At 43.5% G+C, this 20,180-nt stretch overlaps 1 protein-coding gene across 3 annotated transcripts in view; it reads left to right on the top strand.

Annotated features, from left to right (window-relative positions):
- The window catches only part of nkain2 (sodium/potassium transporting ATPase interacting 2), a 189,925-nt gene that overhangs the window by 147,243 nt on the left and 22,502 nt on the right, over positions 1-20,180 (top strand). For 2 of the 3 annotated variants that reach the window (XM_029752315.1, XM_029752335.1), the window contains exon 4: positions 6,407-6,610. In XM_029752315.1, the coding sequence (XP_029608175.1) occupies positions 6,407-6,610 (204 nt within the window). The remainder of the gene's footprint in view (positions 1-6,406; positions 6,611-20,180) is intronic. The other variant, XM_029752325.1, reaches the window with a different exon arrangement.

The raw sequence follows: 20,180 nt of genomic DNA on the forward strand, positions 1-20,180 counted from the left end.
TTCAAAATGGTCAGTGATCTGTTTGTTAACTTAAAATCATGTCCAATCAATTGAATTTACCACAGGTGGATTCCAATCAAGTTGTATAAACATCTGAAGGATAATCAATGGAAACAGCTCAATTTATTTTGTCCATTTTCGAATTTGGCTGTAGCGTAACAAAATCTGGAAAAAGTCAAGGGGTCTGAAAACTTTCCGAATGCACTGTGTGTGTGTGTGTGTGTGTGTGTGTGTGTGTGTGTGTGTGTGTGTGTGTGTGTGTGTGTGTGTGTGTGTGTGTGTGTGTGTGTGTGTGTGTGTGTGTGTGGCGTCAATATGCATGTGTAGTATGTGTGAGTGTGTGGGTAGAGTCTAGTGAGTGTGCATAGAGCCAGTGCAATGGAGTCAGTGCAAAACAATTAACATAAATAAATAAATAATACAGGGGTCAATGTAAATAGTCCTGGTAGCCATTTGATTAACTGTTCATCAGTCTTATGGCTAGAAGCTGTTCAGGTGCCTTTTTGGAAAAGAGATACCTAGTCAGTTGCACAACTGAATGCATTTAACCAAAATGTGTCTTCTGCATTTAACCCAACCCATCTGAATCAGAGAGGTGCGGGGGCTGCCTTAATCGACATCCACACCATCGGATAGAATGGCTGATTTTTTTTACCTTGCCGGTTTGGAGTTTCGAACCAGTAACCATTCGGTTACCGACCCAACCCGCTTAACTGGCAGTAAGAATGCCAACTGGCAGGAGTCTTCAGCAATTTTTAGTGTCTTCCTCTGACACGCCTCATATAGATGTCCTTGGGATGACAGGGAGTTTGACACCAGTGATGTACTGGGCCGTACCCACTATCCTCTGTAGCGCATTTTTTATTTTACCTTTATTTAGGTAAAATGGGTTAACTGCCTTGTTCAGGGACAGAACAACAGATTTGTACCTTGTCAGCTCAGGGATTTGATCTTGCAACCTTTCAGTTACTAGTCCAACACTCTAACCACTAGGCTACGCTGCCGCATTGCGGTCGGATGCCGAGCAGTTGTCATAGCAAGCGGTGATGCAGCCAGTCAAGATGCTCTTAATGCTGCAGCTGTAGAACTTTTTGAGGATCTGAGGGCCCATGACAAATCTATTCAGCCTCCTGAGGGGGAAGAGTTGTTGTCGTGCCCTCTTCACGACTGTGTTGGTGTGTTTGGACCATGATAAGTCCTTAGTGATGTGGACACTGAGGAACGTCGTTGGTGATCAGGCCTACCACCTTTGTGTCGTCAGCAAACAACACAATATGCACGGCCACACAGTCGTGGGTGAACAGGGTGTACAAGAGGGGACTGAGCACACACCCCTGAGGGGCCCCCGTGTTGAGGGTCAGCATTACAGATGGGTTGTTGCCTACCCTCACCACCTGGGGGCCGGCCCGTCAGGAAGTCCAGGATCCAGTTGCAGAGGGAAGTGTTCAGTCCCAGGGTCCTTAGCTTAGTGATGAGCTTGGAAGGCACTATGGTGTTGAACGCTGAACTGTAGTCAATGAACAGCATTCTCACGTAGGTGTTCCTTTTATCCAGGTGGGAAAGGGTAGTGTGAAGTGCAATAGAGATTGTGCCATCTGTGGATCTGTTGAGGCGATATGTGAATTGGAGTGTGTCCAGGGTTTCTGAGATGATGGTGTTGACATGAGCCATGACCAGCATTTCATGGCTATAGATATGAGTGCGATGGGGCGGTAGTCATTTAGACAGGTTAACTTGGCGTTCTTAGGCACATGGACTATGGTGGTTTGCTTGAAACATGTACTGTAGGTATTACAGACTGAGTCAGAGAGAGGCCAGCTTGTCAGCGCATGCTCTGAGTACTCGTCCTGGTAATCCTTCTGTGAATGTTAACCTGTTTAAAGTTCTCCCTCACATCGGCTACGGAGAGCGTGATCATACAGTCATCCGGAACGCGTCGTATTGACGCTTTGCCTGTCTGATGGTTCGTCGGGGGGGTTGCGTGATTTCTTATAAACATTCGGATTAGAGCGGATGTTGCCTGTAATCCACAGCTTCTGGTTGGGATATGTACCTATGGTCACTGTGGGGACAACTCCTCAATGCCACCGGATTAATCCCAGAACATATTCCAGTCTGCGCTAGCGAAACATCCACTTCATCGGACCACTTCCATGTTGAGCGTGTCACTGGTACTTCCTGTTTGAGTTTTTTCTTGTAAGCAGGAATCAGAGTTATGGTCCGATTTGCCAAATGGAGGGTGGGGGAGAGCTTGTATGCGTCTCTGTGTGTGGTAGAAATGAGGTGAAATGGATTTCAGTTTTCCGGCATTAAAATCACCAGCCACTATTTTTTATTTATTTAATCATTATTTAACTAGGCAAGTCAGTTAAGAACAAATTCTTATTTACAATGATGGCCAACTGGGGAACAGTGGGTTAACTGCCTGGTTCAGGGGCAGAAGAACAGAATTTTACCTTGTCAGCTCAGGGTTACAGCTCAGGATCAAATGATCCAGCAATCTTTCAGTTACTGGCCCAACGCTCTAACTACTAAGCTAACTGCCATCCCACTAAATTATATGTCAAGTAATGTAACTACATGCTAGTGTGGTCTCCTTCATTTTGTGTTATGGGAGGTTATTAAAGGATAACTGGATTCCTCGGATAGTGTTTATAATCATGTAAGATGTTTGACAGTGTGTGTGTGTAGCTCTGCTTTAAGTGTATCTGTGGACACAGGACACTTCGCTATTCCATCCTCATTAGCCACCAAGCCTCAGTATTCTTAAAGTTCACACTGAACTAATGCGTCTTTCCCATGGTGAAATTAATGTTGCGTGAAAGCCACTTGACACCAACTAAGAGTCTTTGTTTTAAATATCAACTTTCTCTGAATATGACTCATTTTAATCGGTAGGAAACACAAGTATTTTGTTGCTTAGCGAGACAATTATTTCTCAATCTAATTCAGTGTATTCTGTTGGTTCTCCTTGTACCACGTACACTTGCACAATCAGCCTAGTCGTAGTAATCAGCCATTGGTTCAGCATGTACTTGTCAAAGGAAATTCCAAGAAAACACCAGTCTGAATTCTTCAACTCGCTCGCTGATGATAGGTATTGATCTTGATCCTTTCCAAATACCTTCAGATTGCTTTCTCTCAATGTCATTCTCCAGTTCTGATTACAGTCACCCCTCTAACATTCCTACAGAAAGCATACTAAGCACTGTGTAGCACTTGCCTCTGCATACTTCCACGAGTGCAAGGAATGAAATTCAAAGACACACCCAGGATTGTTTAGTGGTATTTGAATGCACACTTCGATAGGCATTCAACTTTAAATTAGCATATTGTGAAAGGAGAGAGAGGACATTCTTCCTTCCTGTTAGTGTTTGTCAGAACAGTCTTCCAGTTAGAATTTGGATTGAAGTCTTTAAATACAGAAAAGCTGCACTCTTGATCCCTTCCTGTGCACTGCAGGGAATTTTGCACCCCTGCTACCATGGAAAGAATGAGAAATGTTCCTACTCCTTTAGAGTGGAACATCTGTGTCTCTTTCATAGCTGGCTGTTGTGCTTAACAGTGTGACTGTCCCTCTTTTGTGTTCGAACAACCAAATCCCCCCAACCAGGGCTAGCTAAGCATATTTCTTTTAGACCTTGAAAGTAGTGTTGCAGGAGTGTACTGGTGGTGTCTAAAATATATCTACAGAATAACTCACTCAAATGCCACTCTCGTAAAAGTGTACCCATCCAATTTGTAGGCCCTTGTAGTGTCACTGCTTTTTAATGCTCAATCAATGTAATATTCGAAAGGTTGTAGCCAATTTCAATTGAATTCATTCTGTTTTTCGAAGGATTCTCTGGCTGATAAAACAGCAAGACAGTACAAAGCCCTAAAAATGAAACCCACGGGGACGTAGAGAGCAAAGTAAAGCCTCCGTGCAACTCCTGTAATACTTTTCTTTGTTCCCTTCAGATGTAAGATAGATACTGCATATGGCTGATTCTCAATTATTCCACATTTTTGTATCCTCTGGCGACTTAGTTTCTTCTACTTTGTTATCAGGGATGTGTTAGCCTATCCTTTTGCAGTCATCAAGTATGGACAACAACCGTTGGGAAAAGCCCAGTCATCATCACCTTACTATTTAGGAAGAGTAATAACAACCAGTCAACTCTCAGTGACACCCAACTCTCACGCTGTCCTTGTACTGGTTCCAAATGATGCTGAACCACACTGCCAGTCAGTCAGAGGGTCGTGGAGAGGTGTTTGGCTGCTAGTAAGGAAAGCAGCCCTGTATTACTGCATATGGAACAGTGATGAGCTGTTCTCGCCACTCATTCTATTCTATCAATTTGACTGATGATGGATGTTGTTCATCCGCACGACTGACATTCATTACAGCAGATACAGAGGCAGGGAGACACAGAGAGGTAGACAGCTGCAACCTGCCCCCCCCCCATCTCTTTCTATTCACGTCTCGCAGTCTTTATGTTCCACTTGTCTGTCTTCATACGAGGAGGCATGAGAACACACCTGTCGTACGGCGTGAGGCACCGAGCCGGTCCGCTCTCGGTGCTAGGGGATAGGCAGAGTTGTGCTAGTCCGGCTAACGTGTTTAGGACGACTGTACATAAGATTGCACATAAGAGAAGGCTATTGTTCTATCACAGGTCATGTACTCTGTAAGTTACAAACATTTCTTTCATGTGTTTGTTTGTCCATTATGTGGGTTTTAATGTAATTACAATCTGAAATAGTTGAGCAGTCTGGCACTAGACCTACCGGATAAGGCCTTGCGTTTCTGATTGTATTAGAGAGCCTATTGCATCAATACCCACTCCTCAATGAGACAAACAAGCAGATAACAAAAATATGCTGTGGGTTTGTTGTTTGGCAAGGCTCCAGCCAAACGTCTCCCACTGATGCGTATTTCAAGATGAATTAAAAGCAGTTTACCACAACACCCACATCCTGCTGTGGACAAAACACTGGCGCCATTTGTTGAGGCAGAGGAATGGTAGATCTTGATATGGCCTTTAAACAACAGGCAATAATGCCACTGACACCAATCCCCCAGATGACTCATTCCATTCTGCAGGAGAGAAGAAAAGTGGGAGCTGGTTGACAAGTGTTGGTAGGATGAAAGTAAATTGGGTGGTGTTACTTGGTTTTGTAAGTGAGAGGGAATGTTTGTCTCAATGCCAAATACCAAGGTTTTATGCTAAAATAACTGATACATCGCAGAGCGGGCAATACTACAGCTAGGGCTGGAAGGCACACTTGTCTGATTTAAGCAGTGCTCCTAAATGTGAGTTGAAATGTCAAAATGCAGGTCTTTAGGGAGAGTTTAGCGCAGGCTGATAACGTGTGCATCGAATATATTCAGACACGTGTTCGTAGGTGTGAGAACAGGGTAGAGGTTTGAGAGCTACTAGGACCATTTCTGGGATGGATTTTGTCAACGTTTTATTCCCTCTTCATTCGTTCTAGCTTAAGAATGTGTGCAAGCACACTTCTCTCTCAGTACCAACTCGAATTATCCTCTGCTTGATGACTCAAATGACCTGGGGTTTCACAATTACTTTTTGTACACCGGAGTTTGGATCGCTAGCAATGGAAATGGCACAGAAAAACTCGATCCTTAATAGCCCTTTCTTCCGTCACTTGATTGTAGAATTAATGGCATGCAAAAGCTGAAAGCATGTTGGCTCAGTTTTACTCTCTGTGTACTCTTGTTCTGCTCAGAATTAATAGCCTTCTCGAGATGCCGGGAAAGAGGCAGAATAAATAATTGTGTTGCAAAATGTTAAGCAAAGCTTTTAACTTAACTGAAAACATTACCAAAGCAGCACTAGCTCAATGCTTTTTCCACTCTTGAATGATAGATGATTCTTTAAAACAAATTTCGTAATAGGCTTATTTAATCAAAGTAAAATACACATTGCATTAAATTGGAATCTCAGTCTCCTGTAGGCAATGCAGCCTTTTTAAAAAGTTGGGAAGTGGTAGCGTAGAGAAGTCACAGAGGGGAGGTTTTTCACCCTTTTAGCCATTGTTCCATGCCAACGAACACATTTTAGCTTGATTAGAATATTGTGGAGCGCTGGGTGTTTGACCTACGCTGTTAAATCACTGCCAGACTGACTGAGGTGTAATCGTGCTTAAGCTTGAGCACGTAATTGCACTGACTCCACTATGGCTGGGGAAGGCATCGGTAGTAGCTGAACACCTACAACAGAAAATCCATTGTCGATATACTCAAAACGTACTCAACTATCTAGCGTTTCTATATAAAATAGCTCAATATGAATGTCACCTCAATATTAATGTTTTCCCCTTTCCACATAAACACCTGATCTACAGTACAGTAGTACCTATATATACGTATTTCACCCCCCCCCCCTCTCCTTTCTGCCAGCAGGACAGTGACCTGATCATGACCTTCAACATGTCCATGCACCGGTCCTGGTGGATGGAGAACGGTCCAGGCTGCAGGGTGACCCCGGTCACCCCCCCTCCGTCCTGGGCCCCGGAGGACCACCGCTACATCAGCATCGCAGGTTGTCTGCTGGAGTACCAGTATGTGGAGGTGGCCCACAGCTCCCTGCAGATCCTTCTGGCTGTAAGTATAGTAGACCTCTGTAAGTATAGTAGGCCTCTGTAATTATAATAGGCCTCTGTAAGTATAGTAGGCCTCTGTAAGTATAGTAGGCCTCTGTAATTATAATAGGCCTCTGTAAGTATAGTAGGCCTCTGTAAGTATAGTAGACCTCTGTAAGTATATTAGACCTCTGTAAGTATAGTAGACATCTGTAAGTATAGTAGACCTCTGTAAGTATAGTAGACCTCTGTAAGTATATTAGACCTCTGTAAGTATAGCAGACCTCTGTAAGTATAGCAGACCTCTGTAAGTATAGTAGACCTCTGTAAGTATAGTAGACCTCTGTAAGTATATTAGACCTCTGTAAGTATAGCAGACCTCTGTAAGTATAGTAGGCCTCTGTAAGTATAGTAGGCCTCTGTAAGTATAGTAGACCTCTGTAAGTATAGTAGGCCTCTGTAAGTATAGTAGACCTCTGTAAGTATATTAGACCTCTGTAAGTATAGCAGACCTCTGTAAGTATAGTAGACCTCTGTAAGTATAGTAGACCTCTGTAAGTATATTAGACCTCTGTAAGTATAGCAGACCTCTGTAAGTATAGTAGGCCTATGTAAATATAGTAGGCCACCAGAACAGCTTCAATGTGCCTTGGCATAGATTTAACAAGTGTCTGGAACTCTATTGGAGGGATGTGACACGATTCTTCCACGAGAAGTTCCATCGTTTGGTGTTTTGTTGATGGTGGTGGACAACGCTGCGCGGCTCCAGAATCTCCCATAAGTGTTCAATTGGGTTGAGATCTGGTGACTAAGACACATACACACACCCTTTAAACCCCCTATGCTCCTTTGAGACCCCTCTTTCAAAGTCACTGAGATCTCTTCTTCTAACCATGGTAGCCAAAATAATGGGCAACTCTGCATTTTTATACATGACCCTAAGCATGATGGGATGTTAATTGCTTAATTAACTCAGGAACCACACCTGTGAGAAAGAACCTGCTTTCAAAATACTTAGTATCCCTTGTCTACTCAAGTGTTTCCTTGATTTTGGCAGTTACCTGTATGTAGACCTAGTCTGACTGCTAGTCTACCCGCTACACTCCCTCTCATCTCAGCAGGGGGACGGGATGGAGCCTAGGCTCTGGGCATGTGGGACTCTTTTTGTTGGAGTTGGAAGACTGTACACTGACCTTGTTTCACATGAAGAGGCTTTTATATTTGGGCTATGATGATGATACCCCGGTGAACCACGATATTTTGCACAGAAATGTTCATATTGTTTTCAGCTTAGTGAGGCTGTCTACCTGTGGATAAAGAAGTTGATCGTATGGATGAAGAAGTTAATCGTATGCCTGTGCACAGTCATCAATGCTGAGACATGCCAATGGGATGTGAAACACACATTATTTTGTCTCGTATTACTAGCTGCCTACTACTGTAGTGACTAATGGCCTTGCAGCAATATTATAAGGCAGAAAATTGTCAACGGGAAAAACAACTCTTCATCTTTCTAAAAGTGCAGGCTTAGGCCTGGCGGCAGCTTTTAGTGGCTTGGCAGTAGGCCATCCCAGGGGGTGGCAGAGGAAACGCAATTCCCTTATTGACGATTGGTTTTCCCTCCATTCTCCTCCAGAGTGTGTGTGTGTGTGTGTGTGTGTACGTGTGTGTGTGTGTGTGTGTGGCGTCAGTATGTGTGTGTGTGTGTGTGTGTGTGTGTGTGTGTGTGTGTGTGTGTGTGTGTGTGTGGCGTCAGTATGCATGTGTGTGTGTGTGTGTGTGTGTGTGTGTGTGTGTGTGTATTCTGTGTGTGAGCTTATGTGTGTGTGTGTGGTGTGTGTAGGGAAAACCGTCCCCAGTGTATCTTTCTTTCCCTCTCTCGCTCCCGCCACTTGTAATTATAGTCCTCAGGCTCTCAGTGTGAGCAGGAGATTCCCACAATGCACCAGGATTTTTCAGAACGACTTAATATATGGCGTGTAATTAGGGGAATGTTGATGTAACAGAGCGGGGTGTTGTTGCTGTGTCAATGATCATGTCGAGGGTTCCACATAGATAGATCCCAGGAGAACACGTTCTCTCCAGCCAGTGTGTGAAAGACAACCACCCGATACTTTACCTGCCTGGAGTTAGAACTATTCTTAAACTCTTGTCAGACACTGTGCAACCTATTTTGGATTAGATTTCAGGGCTACTTCTCAGGTTTATACGCATCTCAATGTATTTTACTCTGCACATTGGAAAACGCGTTTCAGTCATAAACCGAACACTTACATTGTTTTGATTGAAAACAATCGTGAGATGGTGGATGACCATTGTTCCCTTTAGCGCATCATACGATCTGTCTACTGTAGGGACTATTGCACTCACATCAAACAAGGTTTGTGCGTCGAGTCTACAGTATATTCCATCACACGTTCAGCGAGTCTCTCTTGCAGTACAGTAGAATAGATACATAAACACAATTCCAAACACCAGTGAGAAATATGCTTACAGCCTGTCAGATATTATGTAGAAAATGATTGGAGTTATTGCAAGTTCAATAACGCTTAGTCTCCTAAACACAGGAGTTGGTTCAGTAGCATGGTGTCAAGAGAATGTTGGGTGCCAGGATCAATATGACAATGATTGAATTAAGTTCTCCCTGAAACATTGAAGGGGACTAGACGAGTGTCGGTGTCAGCAAAACCTTTGAGCTGCATGACCGGGGGGGATTTAGAGGGCTTCTTCATTACTACACAGCCTGCATGGAGCCCAAAAATAATACAATGGTTTGATACTTGATATTTAGGTGCCATCTTTTAATGTTACCGACGTCACTTTTGCATAGACTAGAAACAAGTTTCTGTGAGGATAAAAACGAGAGTCGCTGCACCTTTTTATTTCAAAGGCTAAAATATGCTTGGAGAGAGACCAAATCCATTAAGTTTTATGTCGAAGCTAATGTCCAAAGTCTGTTATGTACTGTTATATAAAGTAAAACCTGGACCTGAGTGGTTCAGAGCACTAGCTTCTGTAGTGGAGGCATTTGGGAAGTGGTGTGTCGTGTTTTGTCATTATGACTGATAGCTGTGAGCCAAAGTCTACAGCCATTCAATCTGCAGACCTGGCCACAGTGTCCAGTATCTACTGGACATTGTACAAACCATGGAGTTAGAAACGATAGCACAGCATTACACATACCGGTATTCCCATAATAACTGTGCCGTGCTGCCATAATGCATTTGTATTGTAAGCTTACGGCTGCTGTTGTCTTTGCGTAGCTTTTTACAAGCTTAGTGGAAAGCATTGGGCTGAATTTAGAATCAATTTGCTAAATTACCTCCCATACTCCATTCAAGCGGAGTACCCTCTGTAAGCGGCTTTGCGTTGCACTGGAAGTCTTAGCGACGGACATCATAATTGGGCTAAGAAACATTCCGAGGCACAATTGCATCCCAAACACACTTTTCCTATCTCAGACGTTCGACGTGGATGGAAGACTGTTTAATTGTGTCTGGCAGCACGAGGCAACAATGTCAATTTTCCCCAGCACCTCTTTAATGGATAATGAATGGCTTTTGTTTCCTCACATGAGAATCTCAGGGAAGGAAATGACTGGTTCATTATCTTTCCCCCAAAATGAATGAGTGGCTCTTTGATCTGTTAACTGCGCAGACAACCGCCCTCTCTCTTCTCCTCCTCTCCTATTCTCTCCTTCCCCCTCTGCCAGACAAGAACACAATCGATCCACAACTTTTGGTTGTCCCTCTTCTTTCATTGAAGTACAGTCATTTGATAGGGTACAAAGTACCCAAGTAATAATTTCTTATCTCATATGTATTAATGAAAATAACCTGGAAGGTTAATCTAATTCAGTAATATCTATGAAAATGGGCCGCAGTGAAAGAGCCTCCTTGTGTGAACCACAATGATGACAATAAAGAGATAATTATAAGGATTACAGAGGAAGCATTTTCCCTGTCATCCACGCACCCACCGACTTCTTTTTTAGGCAGCTTCCTTGGCTCCGACAGAAGACGTTCCCCAAGTCTCACTGTTATTCTGCTGCTCTCTTTTCTAGCGTCAGAGCAACAGAGCAGCACCTTCTGCTAATGAGGTTTCTCTCAAAGCGGAGAATTGATGTAGGGGCCTCATCCGTTCATTTACAACCAGCCCAGACATTAGTATGGCTGTACGCGTCATTACGCCATAAGGAAAGCCTCCGTCTCAAAGTCATTAAATAATGCGTCGTACTAAGAAGCCTGCCTTGGATGGGACTGAGGAAGGCTTGAAATCACTTTTGATGCTACTCCTCCCCTCTCCTCCAGTCCTCCCTGTCTTTGTTGTCTGAGTGAAGCTGTCTTTGTTTTGCTGTCAACATCAGACAGGCAGGCAAGTAGCTACGGTAGACAAATAAGATGTTAATTGGCGCAGTGACCCTTTACCAAAGTAGTGTAATAAAGACAGCCCAAGCAGTTTGCAGTGGGGTCACCGTGACACTGTCAACATGAGACTGTTGGGCTAGGTGGCACTTAGCTGAGGGACCATATGGTATTTTCAGCTCTAGGGTTGTGAGGTTCGGCCGAAACTGTGATGTCTCACTGTTCTTTTGCCACGTCCCATCTGCAATTACACTCTGTTCCCACCACCATAGGATGTCATTATCTATGGAGAATGTGTTAATGTTCTGAGCTAGTCGGTGGAAAAATATCAGTTAAGACATTCTTGATTGGGGTCCATGTGGGATAAATTCATCTCGGTAGCACAGTGGTGCACCATGCTGTGGTAGGTAAGGTTGCTCTGGGAGTGTAATCACACAGCTCTGTGTGGGAGTTGAACCACTGATTATGGTTAACACTCTAGGTGATTAACGTCCTCCGTCTCACCTTCAGCATCGTACCGTGGCGAGGTCCAACCATGTTGCTTTGCACCATCGTCTGCTGCATGAACCTATTAGTGTAATGCAACACTGGATGAGAAGAGCCACAGCGCACTCTCCCATGGTGGAAAATAAAACTCACACCTACTGTTACTGTACAGAAGCCATCGCGGTTAACCATAAAAATGTACAGTACACTGACATATACTGTGTAGGTCTCATGCCATCCAACCTCTTTTTCACTGGTGCTGCTACTGTGATGATTTTTTTTTGGTCTATAAGAATGGCTGCTTGTCAGTTATTATCTGCAGTCAACCTCTGGGAGATGACGAGTGCAGCCAGCAAGACGCTGATATGTTGCCAGGCAGATTTCTCTGTTCTTCCTTCACACTAGGAGAGAGCAGAGGAGAGGAGAACAGTGGCGTCGGGGCCAGGCAGTGCACAGAGCCACAGAGCAGAGGTCCAGCACACACCACCAGAGTTCAGGGGAGAGCCTGGGGGACGGGGGGGGGACGGGGGACGGGGGGACGGGGGACGGGGGGGGGGGAAGGGGGGACAGTGAGAGGCGGCCATTTCATATGGCTGGATAAGCGGCTAAATGAGCTGTGTCCGGTACACAGTAGCATGGCTGACGCCTCAGAGCCCCGGGGCCAGATTCTCTAAGAACAGCCAGCCAGTCGACCCGAGGAGGACCATGAATCAGAAGAGCTTCCACGTTCACTCTAACAAAACTGTTTGATGAGGAATGATGAAGGTATGACTAACTGTTCTATTCAAAGCATGTGCACAGACTGTGGTTGGACAAGGACATGGTTTAATGCGAAAGTAATTGAAGTAACCCTGATATGAACTGTCAGAGTCAGTGCCAGTGCGACTGTATTGCTGCTACTAAAAGTTGCACATTTATATGCAGTAAAGTCACAGCTCTATGGAGTTGTAAGGGGACTCGGTCTGTAGAAAGGAGCAAACTTTGCCATTGACGGGTGCCTCCGATGACAGGTGCCATAGGGCTGCAGTATATGTAGCAGGCTGAACTCCTGGCTAGCACCACTTACTGTCAAACCTTAGCTTTACAATTGTGTCCAGGCCCCCATATCCAGCAAGACATCTCTCATAGACACACACACACACACACACACACACACACACACACACACACACACACACACACACACACACACACACACACACACACACACACACTGGGAGGAATAATGTTTTCTTACTGGAGGAGACAGCTGTTGGAGTCCACAGCCCCTCCACTCCTCCATCACATCCTCCAACCTGTACAGACACACAACAGGCGTCCTGTGCCCAGGGCCAGAATACACTTTAATAAATGAGACTATTAACACAGCTATCGGGATGTGCTTATGAGAATATTTTCAATGACACTTGTAATGAATCACACCTTGTTTAATTACATAGTGCCCTCTGATGGTACTGGTTTTTTTTTTCTTGGTTGGGGATTCCGAGTGGGTCTTTGAATGCGAGTGTAATTGTTTAGAGAAGAGCCATGGCCCGGTTCCATTAGCTAGAAGATTAAAGGGACGTACGGCATAACGGTAAGTTTCATATTTTCACCTATCACTCAGGCACTGTGAAAGCCCCTTTGTGTAGTATTTGCCTGGTTAATGGTAAAGCTCTTCGTGATATTATTTACCCTTCTCTGAATTTAGCCTGTTGATGAAGTGGGAGAATTATCATAAACCCTACGTGTTTAAACAACGCCATCTCTGCTTTGCTGCCGTGATCTATTATGGGAGTAGTGGAAATACCTTGTGTGTTTTATTCTCCATATGATCCCACCATTTTAATTTCCATTTATTTTCCTGTTGTTTGGCATTTCTGTCATGATGGGATGAAAATTGCTCTCTCTCTCCCTGTCTCTCTGTCTTCAGACATTCATTTCTATTTTCTACCTGAGCCTCTCTGTCACGGATCCCTCTGGAACTGTGTCATTACGCACACCTGGTCCCCATTCCCACTGATTGTAATTGTTTAAATGTACCCTTTGGTTTCCGTTGGGCTGTCGAATATTGTTACAATGTCCGTTGGTCCTGTGAGTACCTGTGCTGTGTTGTTTTGGCTTTCGTGCCACTTGTATTGTGCAGATGATTACGGGTTTGTGCACTTGTGTTATTTATTCGAGGTACTCCTCGCTCTTGTTTGGGTCTCAACCCTGTGTTTTGTATACGTGTTTGTTTGGTCTTCGTCCCCGTGCCTTTACACGGCACGCTGTAATTTGGGTCAATAGAAACCCCTATTACACATTCCTGCGCCTGTCTCCGATCCCTTTATACCAACGTGACACTCTCCCACTGCCTTCAATGTTCATTTCAATGGCTACTGTTCAAAGAAGATAACAGAATGGAAAGATGCGTATCTTTAGAGAAATCACTATTGAAGACCCGGTGAGCCAATTTGGTCAGAAGTAATTTTAAGACGATTGGAGGAGGTATCAGTTATGGCGGAGGGATCTGCTCCTCTGATGCACCGACGAAGGGAAAACACTTTGCTTTTCCTCATCCAAGTCTTTCAATGTCGAATTAAACAAAAAAGCAAAGTCCACATTGATAGATGAATCCAATTCATTAAGCCAGGATAGGTGCTTCGCTCCAATTTCCGCTTCTTTCGACAATCAATTTTTTCTTTGCCAAAGACTACACGTGTTTCACGCCTGTGCATGTATAAAAAGCCATTTTTTGTTTTGCTTTCAGTTCTGTGAATAGTGAATGCCTTAGCCCCTGTAATAAAATGGACCAGTTTTGACAGTGGCCAACACCTTGAGGGAAGTGAATCAATTGGCCTCATTAAATGTTAGGCCCTAAAGGCACACAGAGACCATGGCCGCACGGAATTGCGATCTTAGACTAATTGTTGTGTTGAAACAGTCATGCTTGGCAAATCATTCACGAGACATCTGTCAGTCTGGCTCACAACGTTATCACAGAGGCTTCAGTATCAATCTCAGGCCCCTCTCCCCATGTCTGTCTCTCTTCTTATTCGAAGCCTGTTTCTCTGTGTGTCTCTTCGTTCTCCACTCTCTGTGAGATGGGCTTGTTGTTGTGGCTGAATGAGTAACGGCGTGGGCCTGTGTTGAGTGACAGGGAAGCTGATATTGTCGGGATCTCTGAAGTGTCGGAGCATCTCATCTGATAAGCCAGAGAGCGAGAGCGAGCTCAACGGCGAGGGAGGGCGAAAGCGGGCGCCTATTTTTCAAATGTCAGAAACGACATGGGACGCCGCTTGATGAGACCCTGTGAGCACAGTGTTTCATTCAGCTGCTTTAATTGCGGGAGCCTTTTGCTCCCAACGCCGACGACGCCCCATATCACAGAGCTGGAGATGATCAGTCTCCCTCCACACCACTGAGGTGATTGTAACCAGTGGACAAAAAGGGCAAGCTAGCACTACACTAATGCTGCTGGGGCTGGGGCTGTCATTTGAATAAATGGTGGCTTCAACCCCCCCCCCCACACAGACAAGATGACATTGTCTGAAATGCATAGAAACACTGGTCTTAAAGACCTCAACTGCCATCTAATTTTTCAATATCAAAGTTTTGTCTGTGGTAAAGCGTTGTAGTGACACACTGACACTGTGTTAGTAGCGGCCTACAGCCTCGGTCACGACACAACATTGTCAGAGTAATAAGAAATAGCTGTCTATCATTGTGACATGTAGGATACACTGTAGAGACTTTCAGCTCAGCCGCGTATGTCTTGACAAGGGGCAGATTATTTGTAAGCTCTCCGCTGTCACAATAGGTGTATACATTGTGTTTGGCTAAAGAGCAAACAGCCTCGGTGTATGAAAAATGGCGACGACAGTGTGTTGACACGTGTTCTTAATGTGTTGAATTACGTTGAGATATTCGGCTAGTGTTAAGAAGGCGCTTGACCCTGCCTCTGTCACACTTCCTGTGTTATCCCTCCAGTGCCTAATACAAGTCCTGCTCTCTCTTCAATCTCCTCTCTTCCCCTCCTTGTCTCCTCTCTTCCCACTGCGTTGATCTTTAAATCCCGTTGTCTATTACAGCGTTTGTCAGGATAGCACCTTTCACTTCAATCCGTTATGCCTCGTCAGGGAAAGGAAATATCTCTGACGTGTTATAAAATGGCCATTACTCACTCCTTGAGGGCTTTGGGAGGTCACAAAACCAATTATCAGGAAGTCACGCAGGCCGTACACCAAGTGACTTATGACCTCCCAATTTTTCACCATGACCCTCATATTTAGGAGAAAAGATGGGACATCTAGAAATAAAATCTATCAAGCTTCACATGGGTGCATCAGACTTTACAATTACAAATATACTGATAGTCAGGCGTATATTGAGCATCCCCGACTACCTAGCAAAGGATTTGTTTGCGTTCCCCTCTTTGCATAGAGGTCAAAACTACCATCAGCTTTACCATCTTCTTGGCAGACCGATATTAGCTAGCTTGCCATTAATTTTGAGAGTTGACGCTTAGAATACAAAACAAGCATCTACTCAAGGCTCTCAGGGCTCAGTACATTACAAAGGCTAGGTTGGCTTGGTATTCAAACAGTATTTTGGCCTAGATCAATGGAGAGATGTCTGAATGCATTATAGTAAACAAAGAGCAATTATGCTCCTAGCTCAGAGTTGGCTTTTACAGCAAGCAATCAATCCCTGGACAATGGATATGGGAGCTAAGGGCCACATAATGAATGATTATCAAGTGAAGGAAAGTATCTCTGCAAAGCCAATAAGGTTAGCCAATAAGACCAGAACCAATTAAGCAGAGTTGTCTATGTTGAGATGCTTTGCCTTAGGTAAAGCACATTAGCTAACCCACCTTGGGTCACTTCCATCAATTTAATACTGTAGTCGTGTGTGGGTATGTGTGGAAGCAGCATCAATATAGATAGAAGGATATGGAATGTACCTTTAATGGTCTACTCGAGACCCATACCTGTAACCCTGACCAGTGACAATGAGAACAAATAGTCCTTTCCTGTGTGGGTAGTGTTACCAAGCAGTGCAAACCCAGTAAAGGTCATTCCACCTTAACCTTCTGCCAGTCAACATGCATGCAACAACCATGTCACGTAACCAGCCTATTGAACAGAGTCTAAGGGTTCTCGTTTCAATCTTGACTCTTTGTCAACAGGAGTGCACAGCAAATAGAAATATGCGATAATGGAAGCGATTTCTCAATTCAATCCTGTCTGGCCATGGCATGTTAGCCTGGCTGGTGGGACTTTAAACGTCTCTGTCTGAGGTATAAAGGAAATGGGGAAACTGTAAGAGGGAAATAATGGTCAAACACTTCACAAGCATCTCTGTGTATTTGAGGAGAGAAGAGAGTGGGAGGGAAGCACTGCCCATGTGTTTATTGTGCTGTAACATTGCTATGTCAAAAAGTGACTCATTCTCCTCTATGGTTAAGTGCCTTCTCAATTGTGAAAGTGGAAAATTGGGTCTGATGAATGTCGTTGAAGAATCACGGTATTCTCACAGGAAAAGAAGACTTCTGTCTCATTTCTGATCATTTGGTACCACTGGGACAACGCAACAGCTATCCTGAAGTAAAAGAGCTCTCTCAGTACAATGCATTGATTTATCTCTTTGGATTCCCTAGAAATATCAGGGTAGCCATACAGGGAATATAATGTTGTTAAAAGATCGTTATCAATGATTTCTTTAGGGAATGACTTAATAAATGTGACCTTTCAGTAGAGTTGATGTGTTTAAACCACCTACTCTTTCAACATTCAGTGATTCTGCTAAATGTGCATATTTCATAATTACATTGCCAGGTTTGGGCAAGAGATTCAGACTAATGTTGAATAATCCTTCATATTCATGTGTTTTTTTTATCTAGCGGCTTAATATTGATTGCCTGTTGCTTAGTCATTTTACTTTCATTTGCATTATGGTGCAGTTTTCCAAAGCTTCGAATTTGACTTATGATTTGTCTGAGGTACAGGGCAAGATACATTTTCCGCCACATAGAGCTATGTGTACTTACCGTCAGGCTTCTTTGAGAGTAAAAAGGGGAATATTTTAGGGCTTCTGGAACATATGCACTGTGACAGAATGATCTGGTTTGGTGGAATCTCTCCTTACTTTGTGTGTGAGATATCTTCTTACTTAAAATATGTCATGTTTCAATTTCTCAAAACTCTTTCAGGCAAGTTTCTTTTCTATTCATCCTTTCATCCTCTTTCTGGCAAACTGTGGCCAATGATTCAAGAAGTAAACTCATTTGAGAGCATTAATTATTCAGCAAGAAAATGAGTCTAATTTATTGGAGAGGTTTGACATTTTTAGCATCCTCATTTGAATTTTCACTTTTTCAATTACAAGCATTTGATTATTGAACCACTCGTATTGATTACAAAATGTATTTCTAATCACACAAATGAGGAAAGGAGTATGTCTGTTTCCCAAATGGCACCCTATTCCCTATATTCCATTACTTTTGATCAGGGGCTGGTCAAAAGTAGTGCACTATATATGGAATGGGGTGCTCTCCTCCTTCATTATGTACAATGATTTACGCTACAGCCTATAGTAGATAAATCTTTCCTTTGACCACTTTTCCTCCTCTCCTCTTACAAAATGATGCCCACCAGCTGAAGACTCAATAGAGAAGTCAATGAGCTTGGCCCTTGGCCATGATTAAGGAAGTAAACGGTTAATTTAGCTACCTAACAAGACCAACGTCAATGTGGAACTCACACAGCACAAGCTCAGGAGGTCTTTGCTGTGGAGCCTCTCCTTCTTCTGTAGGGAGACTAATTCAGATGAAGAGCCCGGTAGGTCGCCCAAGGAGGATTAGAATGAAGAGAACTGAATTGCTTTCTGCTCTAAGGTTGGCAGATTATTGAAGACACAGAGGTTTATTTTAATTACACCCACAGAATGGTCCCAGCTCACAGCTGAAAGTCTGAAAGTTCTATCTACATTAAATGGAACCTAATGAATTCTTCGATATCTTGTTTTTTTAAGGATTCAAAAATTCACTGTCAAACAATGATACACTGATGTACCAATATATAAAAAGTTACACCAGGAGACATTGACTTGGGATTGCACTAATGAGTGTAGTTTTACATTAGAATAACAGTAGCATTACTGGGTTATTTTTTTAAATTTAACTAGGCAAGTCAGTTAAGAACAAATTCTTATTTATAACGACAGCCTACCAGGAACAGTGGGTTAACTGCCTTGTTCAGGGGCAGAAGGACAGATTTTTATCTTGTCAGCTCGGGGATTTGATCCAGCAACCTTTCGGGTTCCTGGCCCAACCTTCTAACCACTAGGCTACCTGCCGCCCCTTTCTTACTGCATACTGTGCAGATTAAACTATCTTTGATGGTTGTGAATGTGCGAGGGGTGATGCTTTGCCATCATTGAATTATCATGAATACTGAATACATTGCTCAGGGCCCATTTTCCAAATGTTCTCCAGTCTTTTTTCTTCTCGGTATGGGGTTAAATACTAGGGAAACATTTCAGCGAGGCTTTCACTTGTCCTCAACCTGCCTGTGCAGTCTTACCCACAGTGTATGCAGTACCTCATTTAGAATGATGCATCAGCATGCCATCCACAGCATCTACCCCCAACCGCTCTGATATGTGGCCAACAGAAAGCCCCGTTTTATAGGAACTGCTGAAATGCCATTTGGCTTTATTGTGATGAGTAATAAAACACACATTGAACCTTTAGCATACTCTGTAAATGCCCCAAAATATATACAATCAGCATTTCCCTGAGCCAGGTCTGGTTTTACAAGAGTCTGTATGCCAGCAGTTGTCCTATTTAAAAGGTTTAATGGAGTCAATGTACTTAGATGTTTGCCCTTGATGTGTTGTAGCTTGCTTCCATTTCCTGGGGATGCAACCCCAGTAAAAAGCTAAGGTTCCACTGAAAGTCTGTTTGCTGGTGAACGCTGTGAGATGTGGCTGCAAATAACCAGTTGTTGGCATGGTACGCAGCTCTGCCCCGTCTATAAACGTTAAGGAGCAAAGTCACCCGCAGCGAGCCAAGGAACACAGGAGGATGGAGTCAAGGACATGTGAATTACCTTTTGCACAAAGTGAGCCTCTCACAGTTTGAAATGGGAGTCTACACTGAGACAGAAATAGGTTGAGTGATGCCACATCAGCACCTGAAAATGGATTAAACTACAGGATTGTGCCCACTTTTTATGAGGAAATAGGTTAGCTGGGAAATGTCCTCCACATCAATAATTGTATGAAGGACCTTTGAAGTTATATTTTCCTTGCCGATCTCTAACATGGTTGGGTGAAGAAAAATATCTGATGTTAATACTATAGATAGTCAAATGTGAGGTGTTGGAAGTGAGATGCAGGGGTAGGTGAAAAGCCAAGACCCAGGATTTCAACACATTCAGTAGCATGCTCACATCTGTAGACTTTGTATAGCAGTGGAAGCTGCTGAGGAGAGGAAAAAATTGTTGGAAAAATTGTCCAACAATTGTTTACAGACAATTTTACTTTTTAATTTTACAATTTAAAGACAAAAAGTACTTGTCATGCACAAAGTAGATGTCCTACCCGACTTGCCAAAACTATAGTTTGTTAACAAGACATTTGTGGAGTGGTTGAAAAACGAGTTTTAATGACTCCAACGTAAGTGTATGTAAACTTCCGACTTCAACTGTATATATACAATTTTTCCAACAATTGTTTACAGACAGATTATTTCACTTATAATTCACTGTATCACAA

The sequence above is a fragment of the Salmo trutta genome, chromosome 1, assembly GCF_901001165.1.
Source record: "Salmo trutta chromosome 1, fSalTru1.1, whole genome shotgun sequence".
Taxonomy (NCBI): domain Eukaryota; kingdom Metazoa; phylum Chordata; class Actinopteri; order Salmoniformes; family Salmonidae; genus Salmo; species Salmo trutta.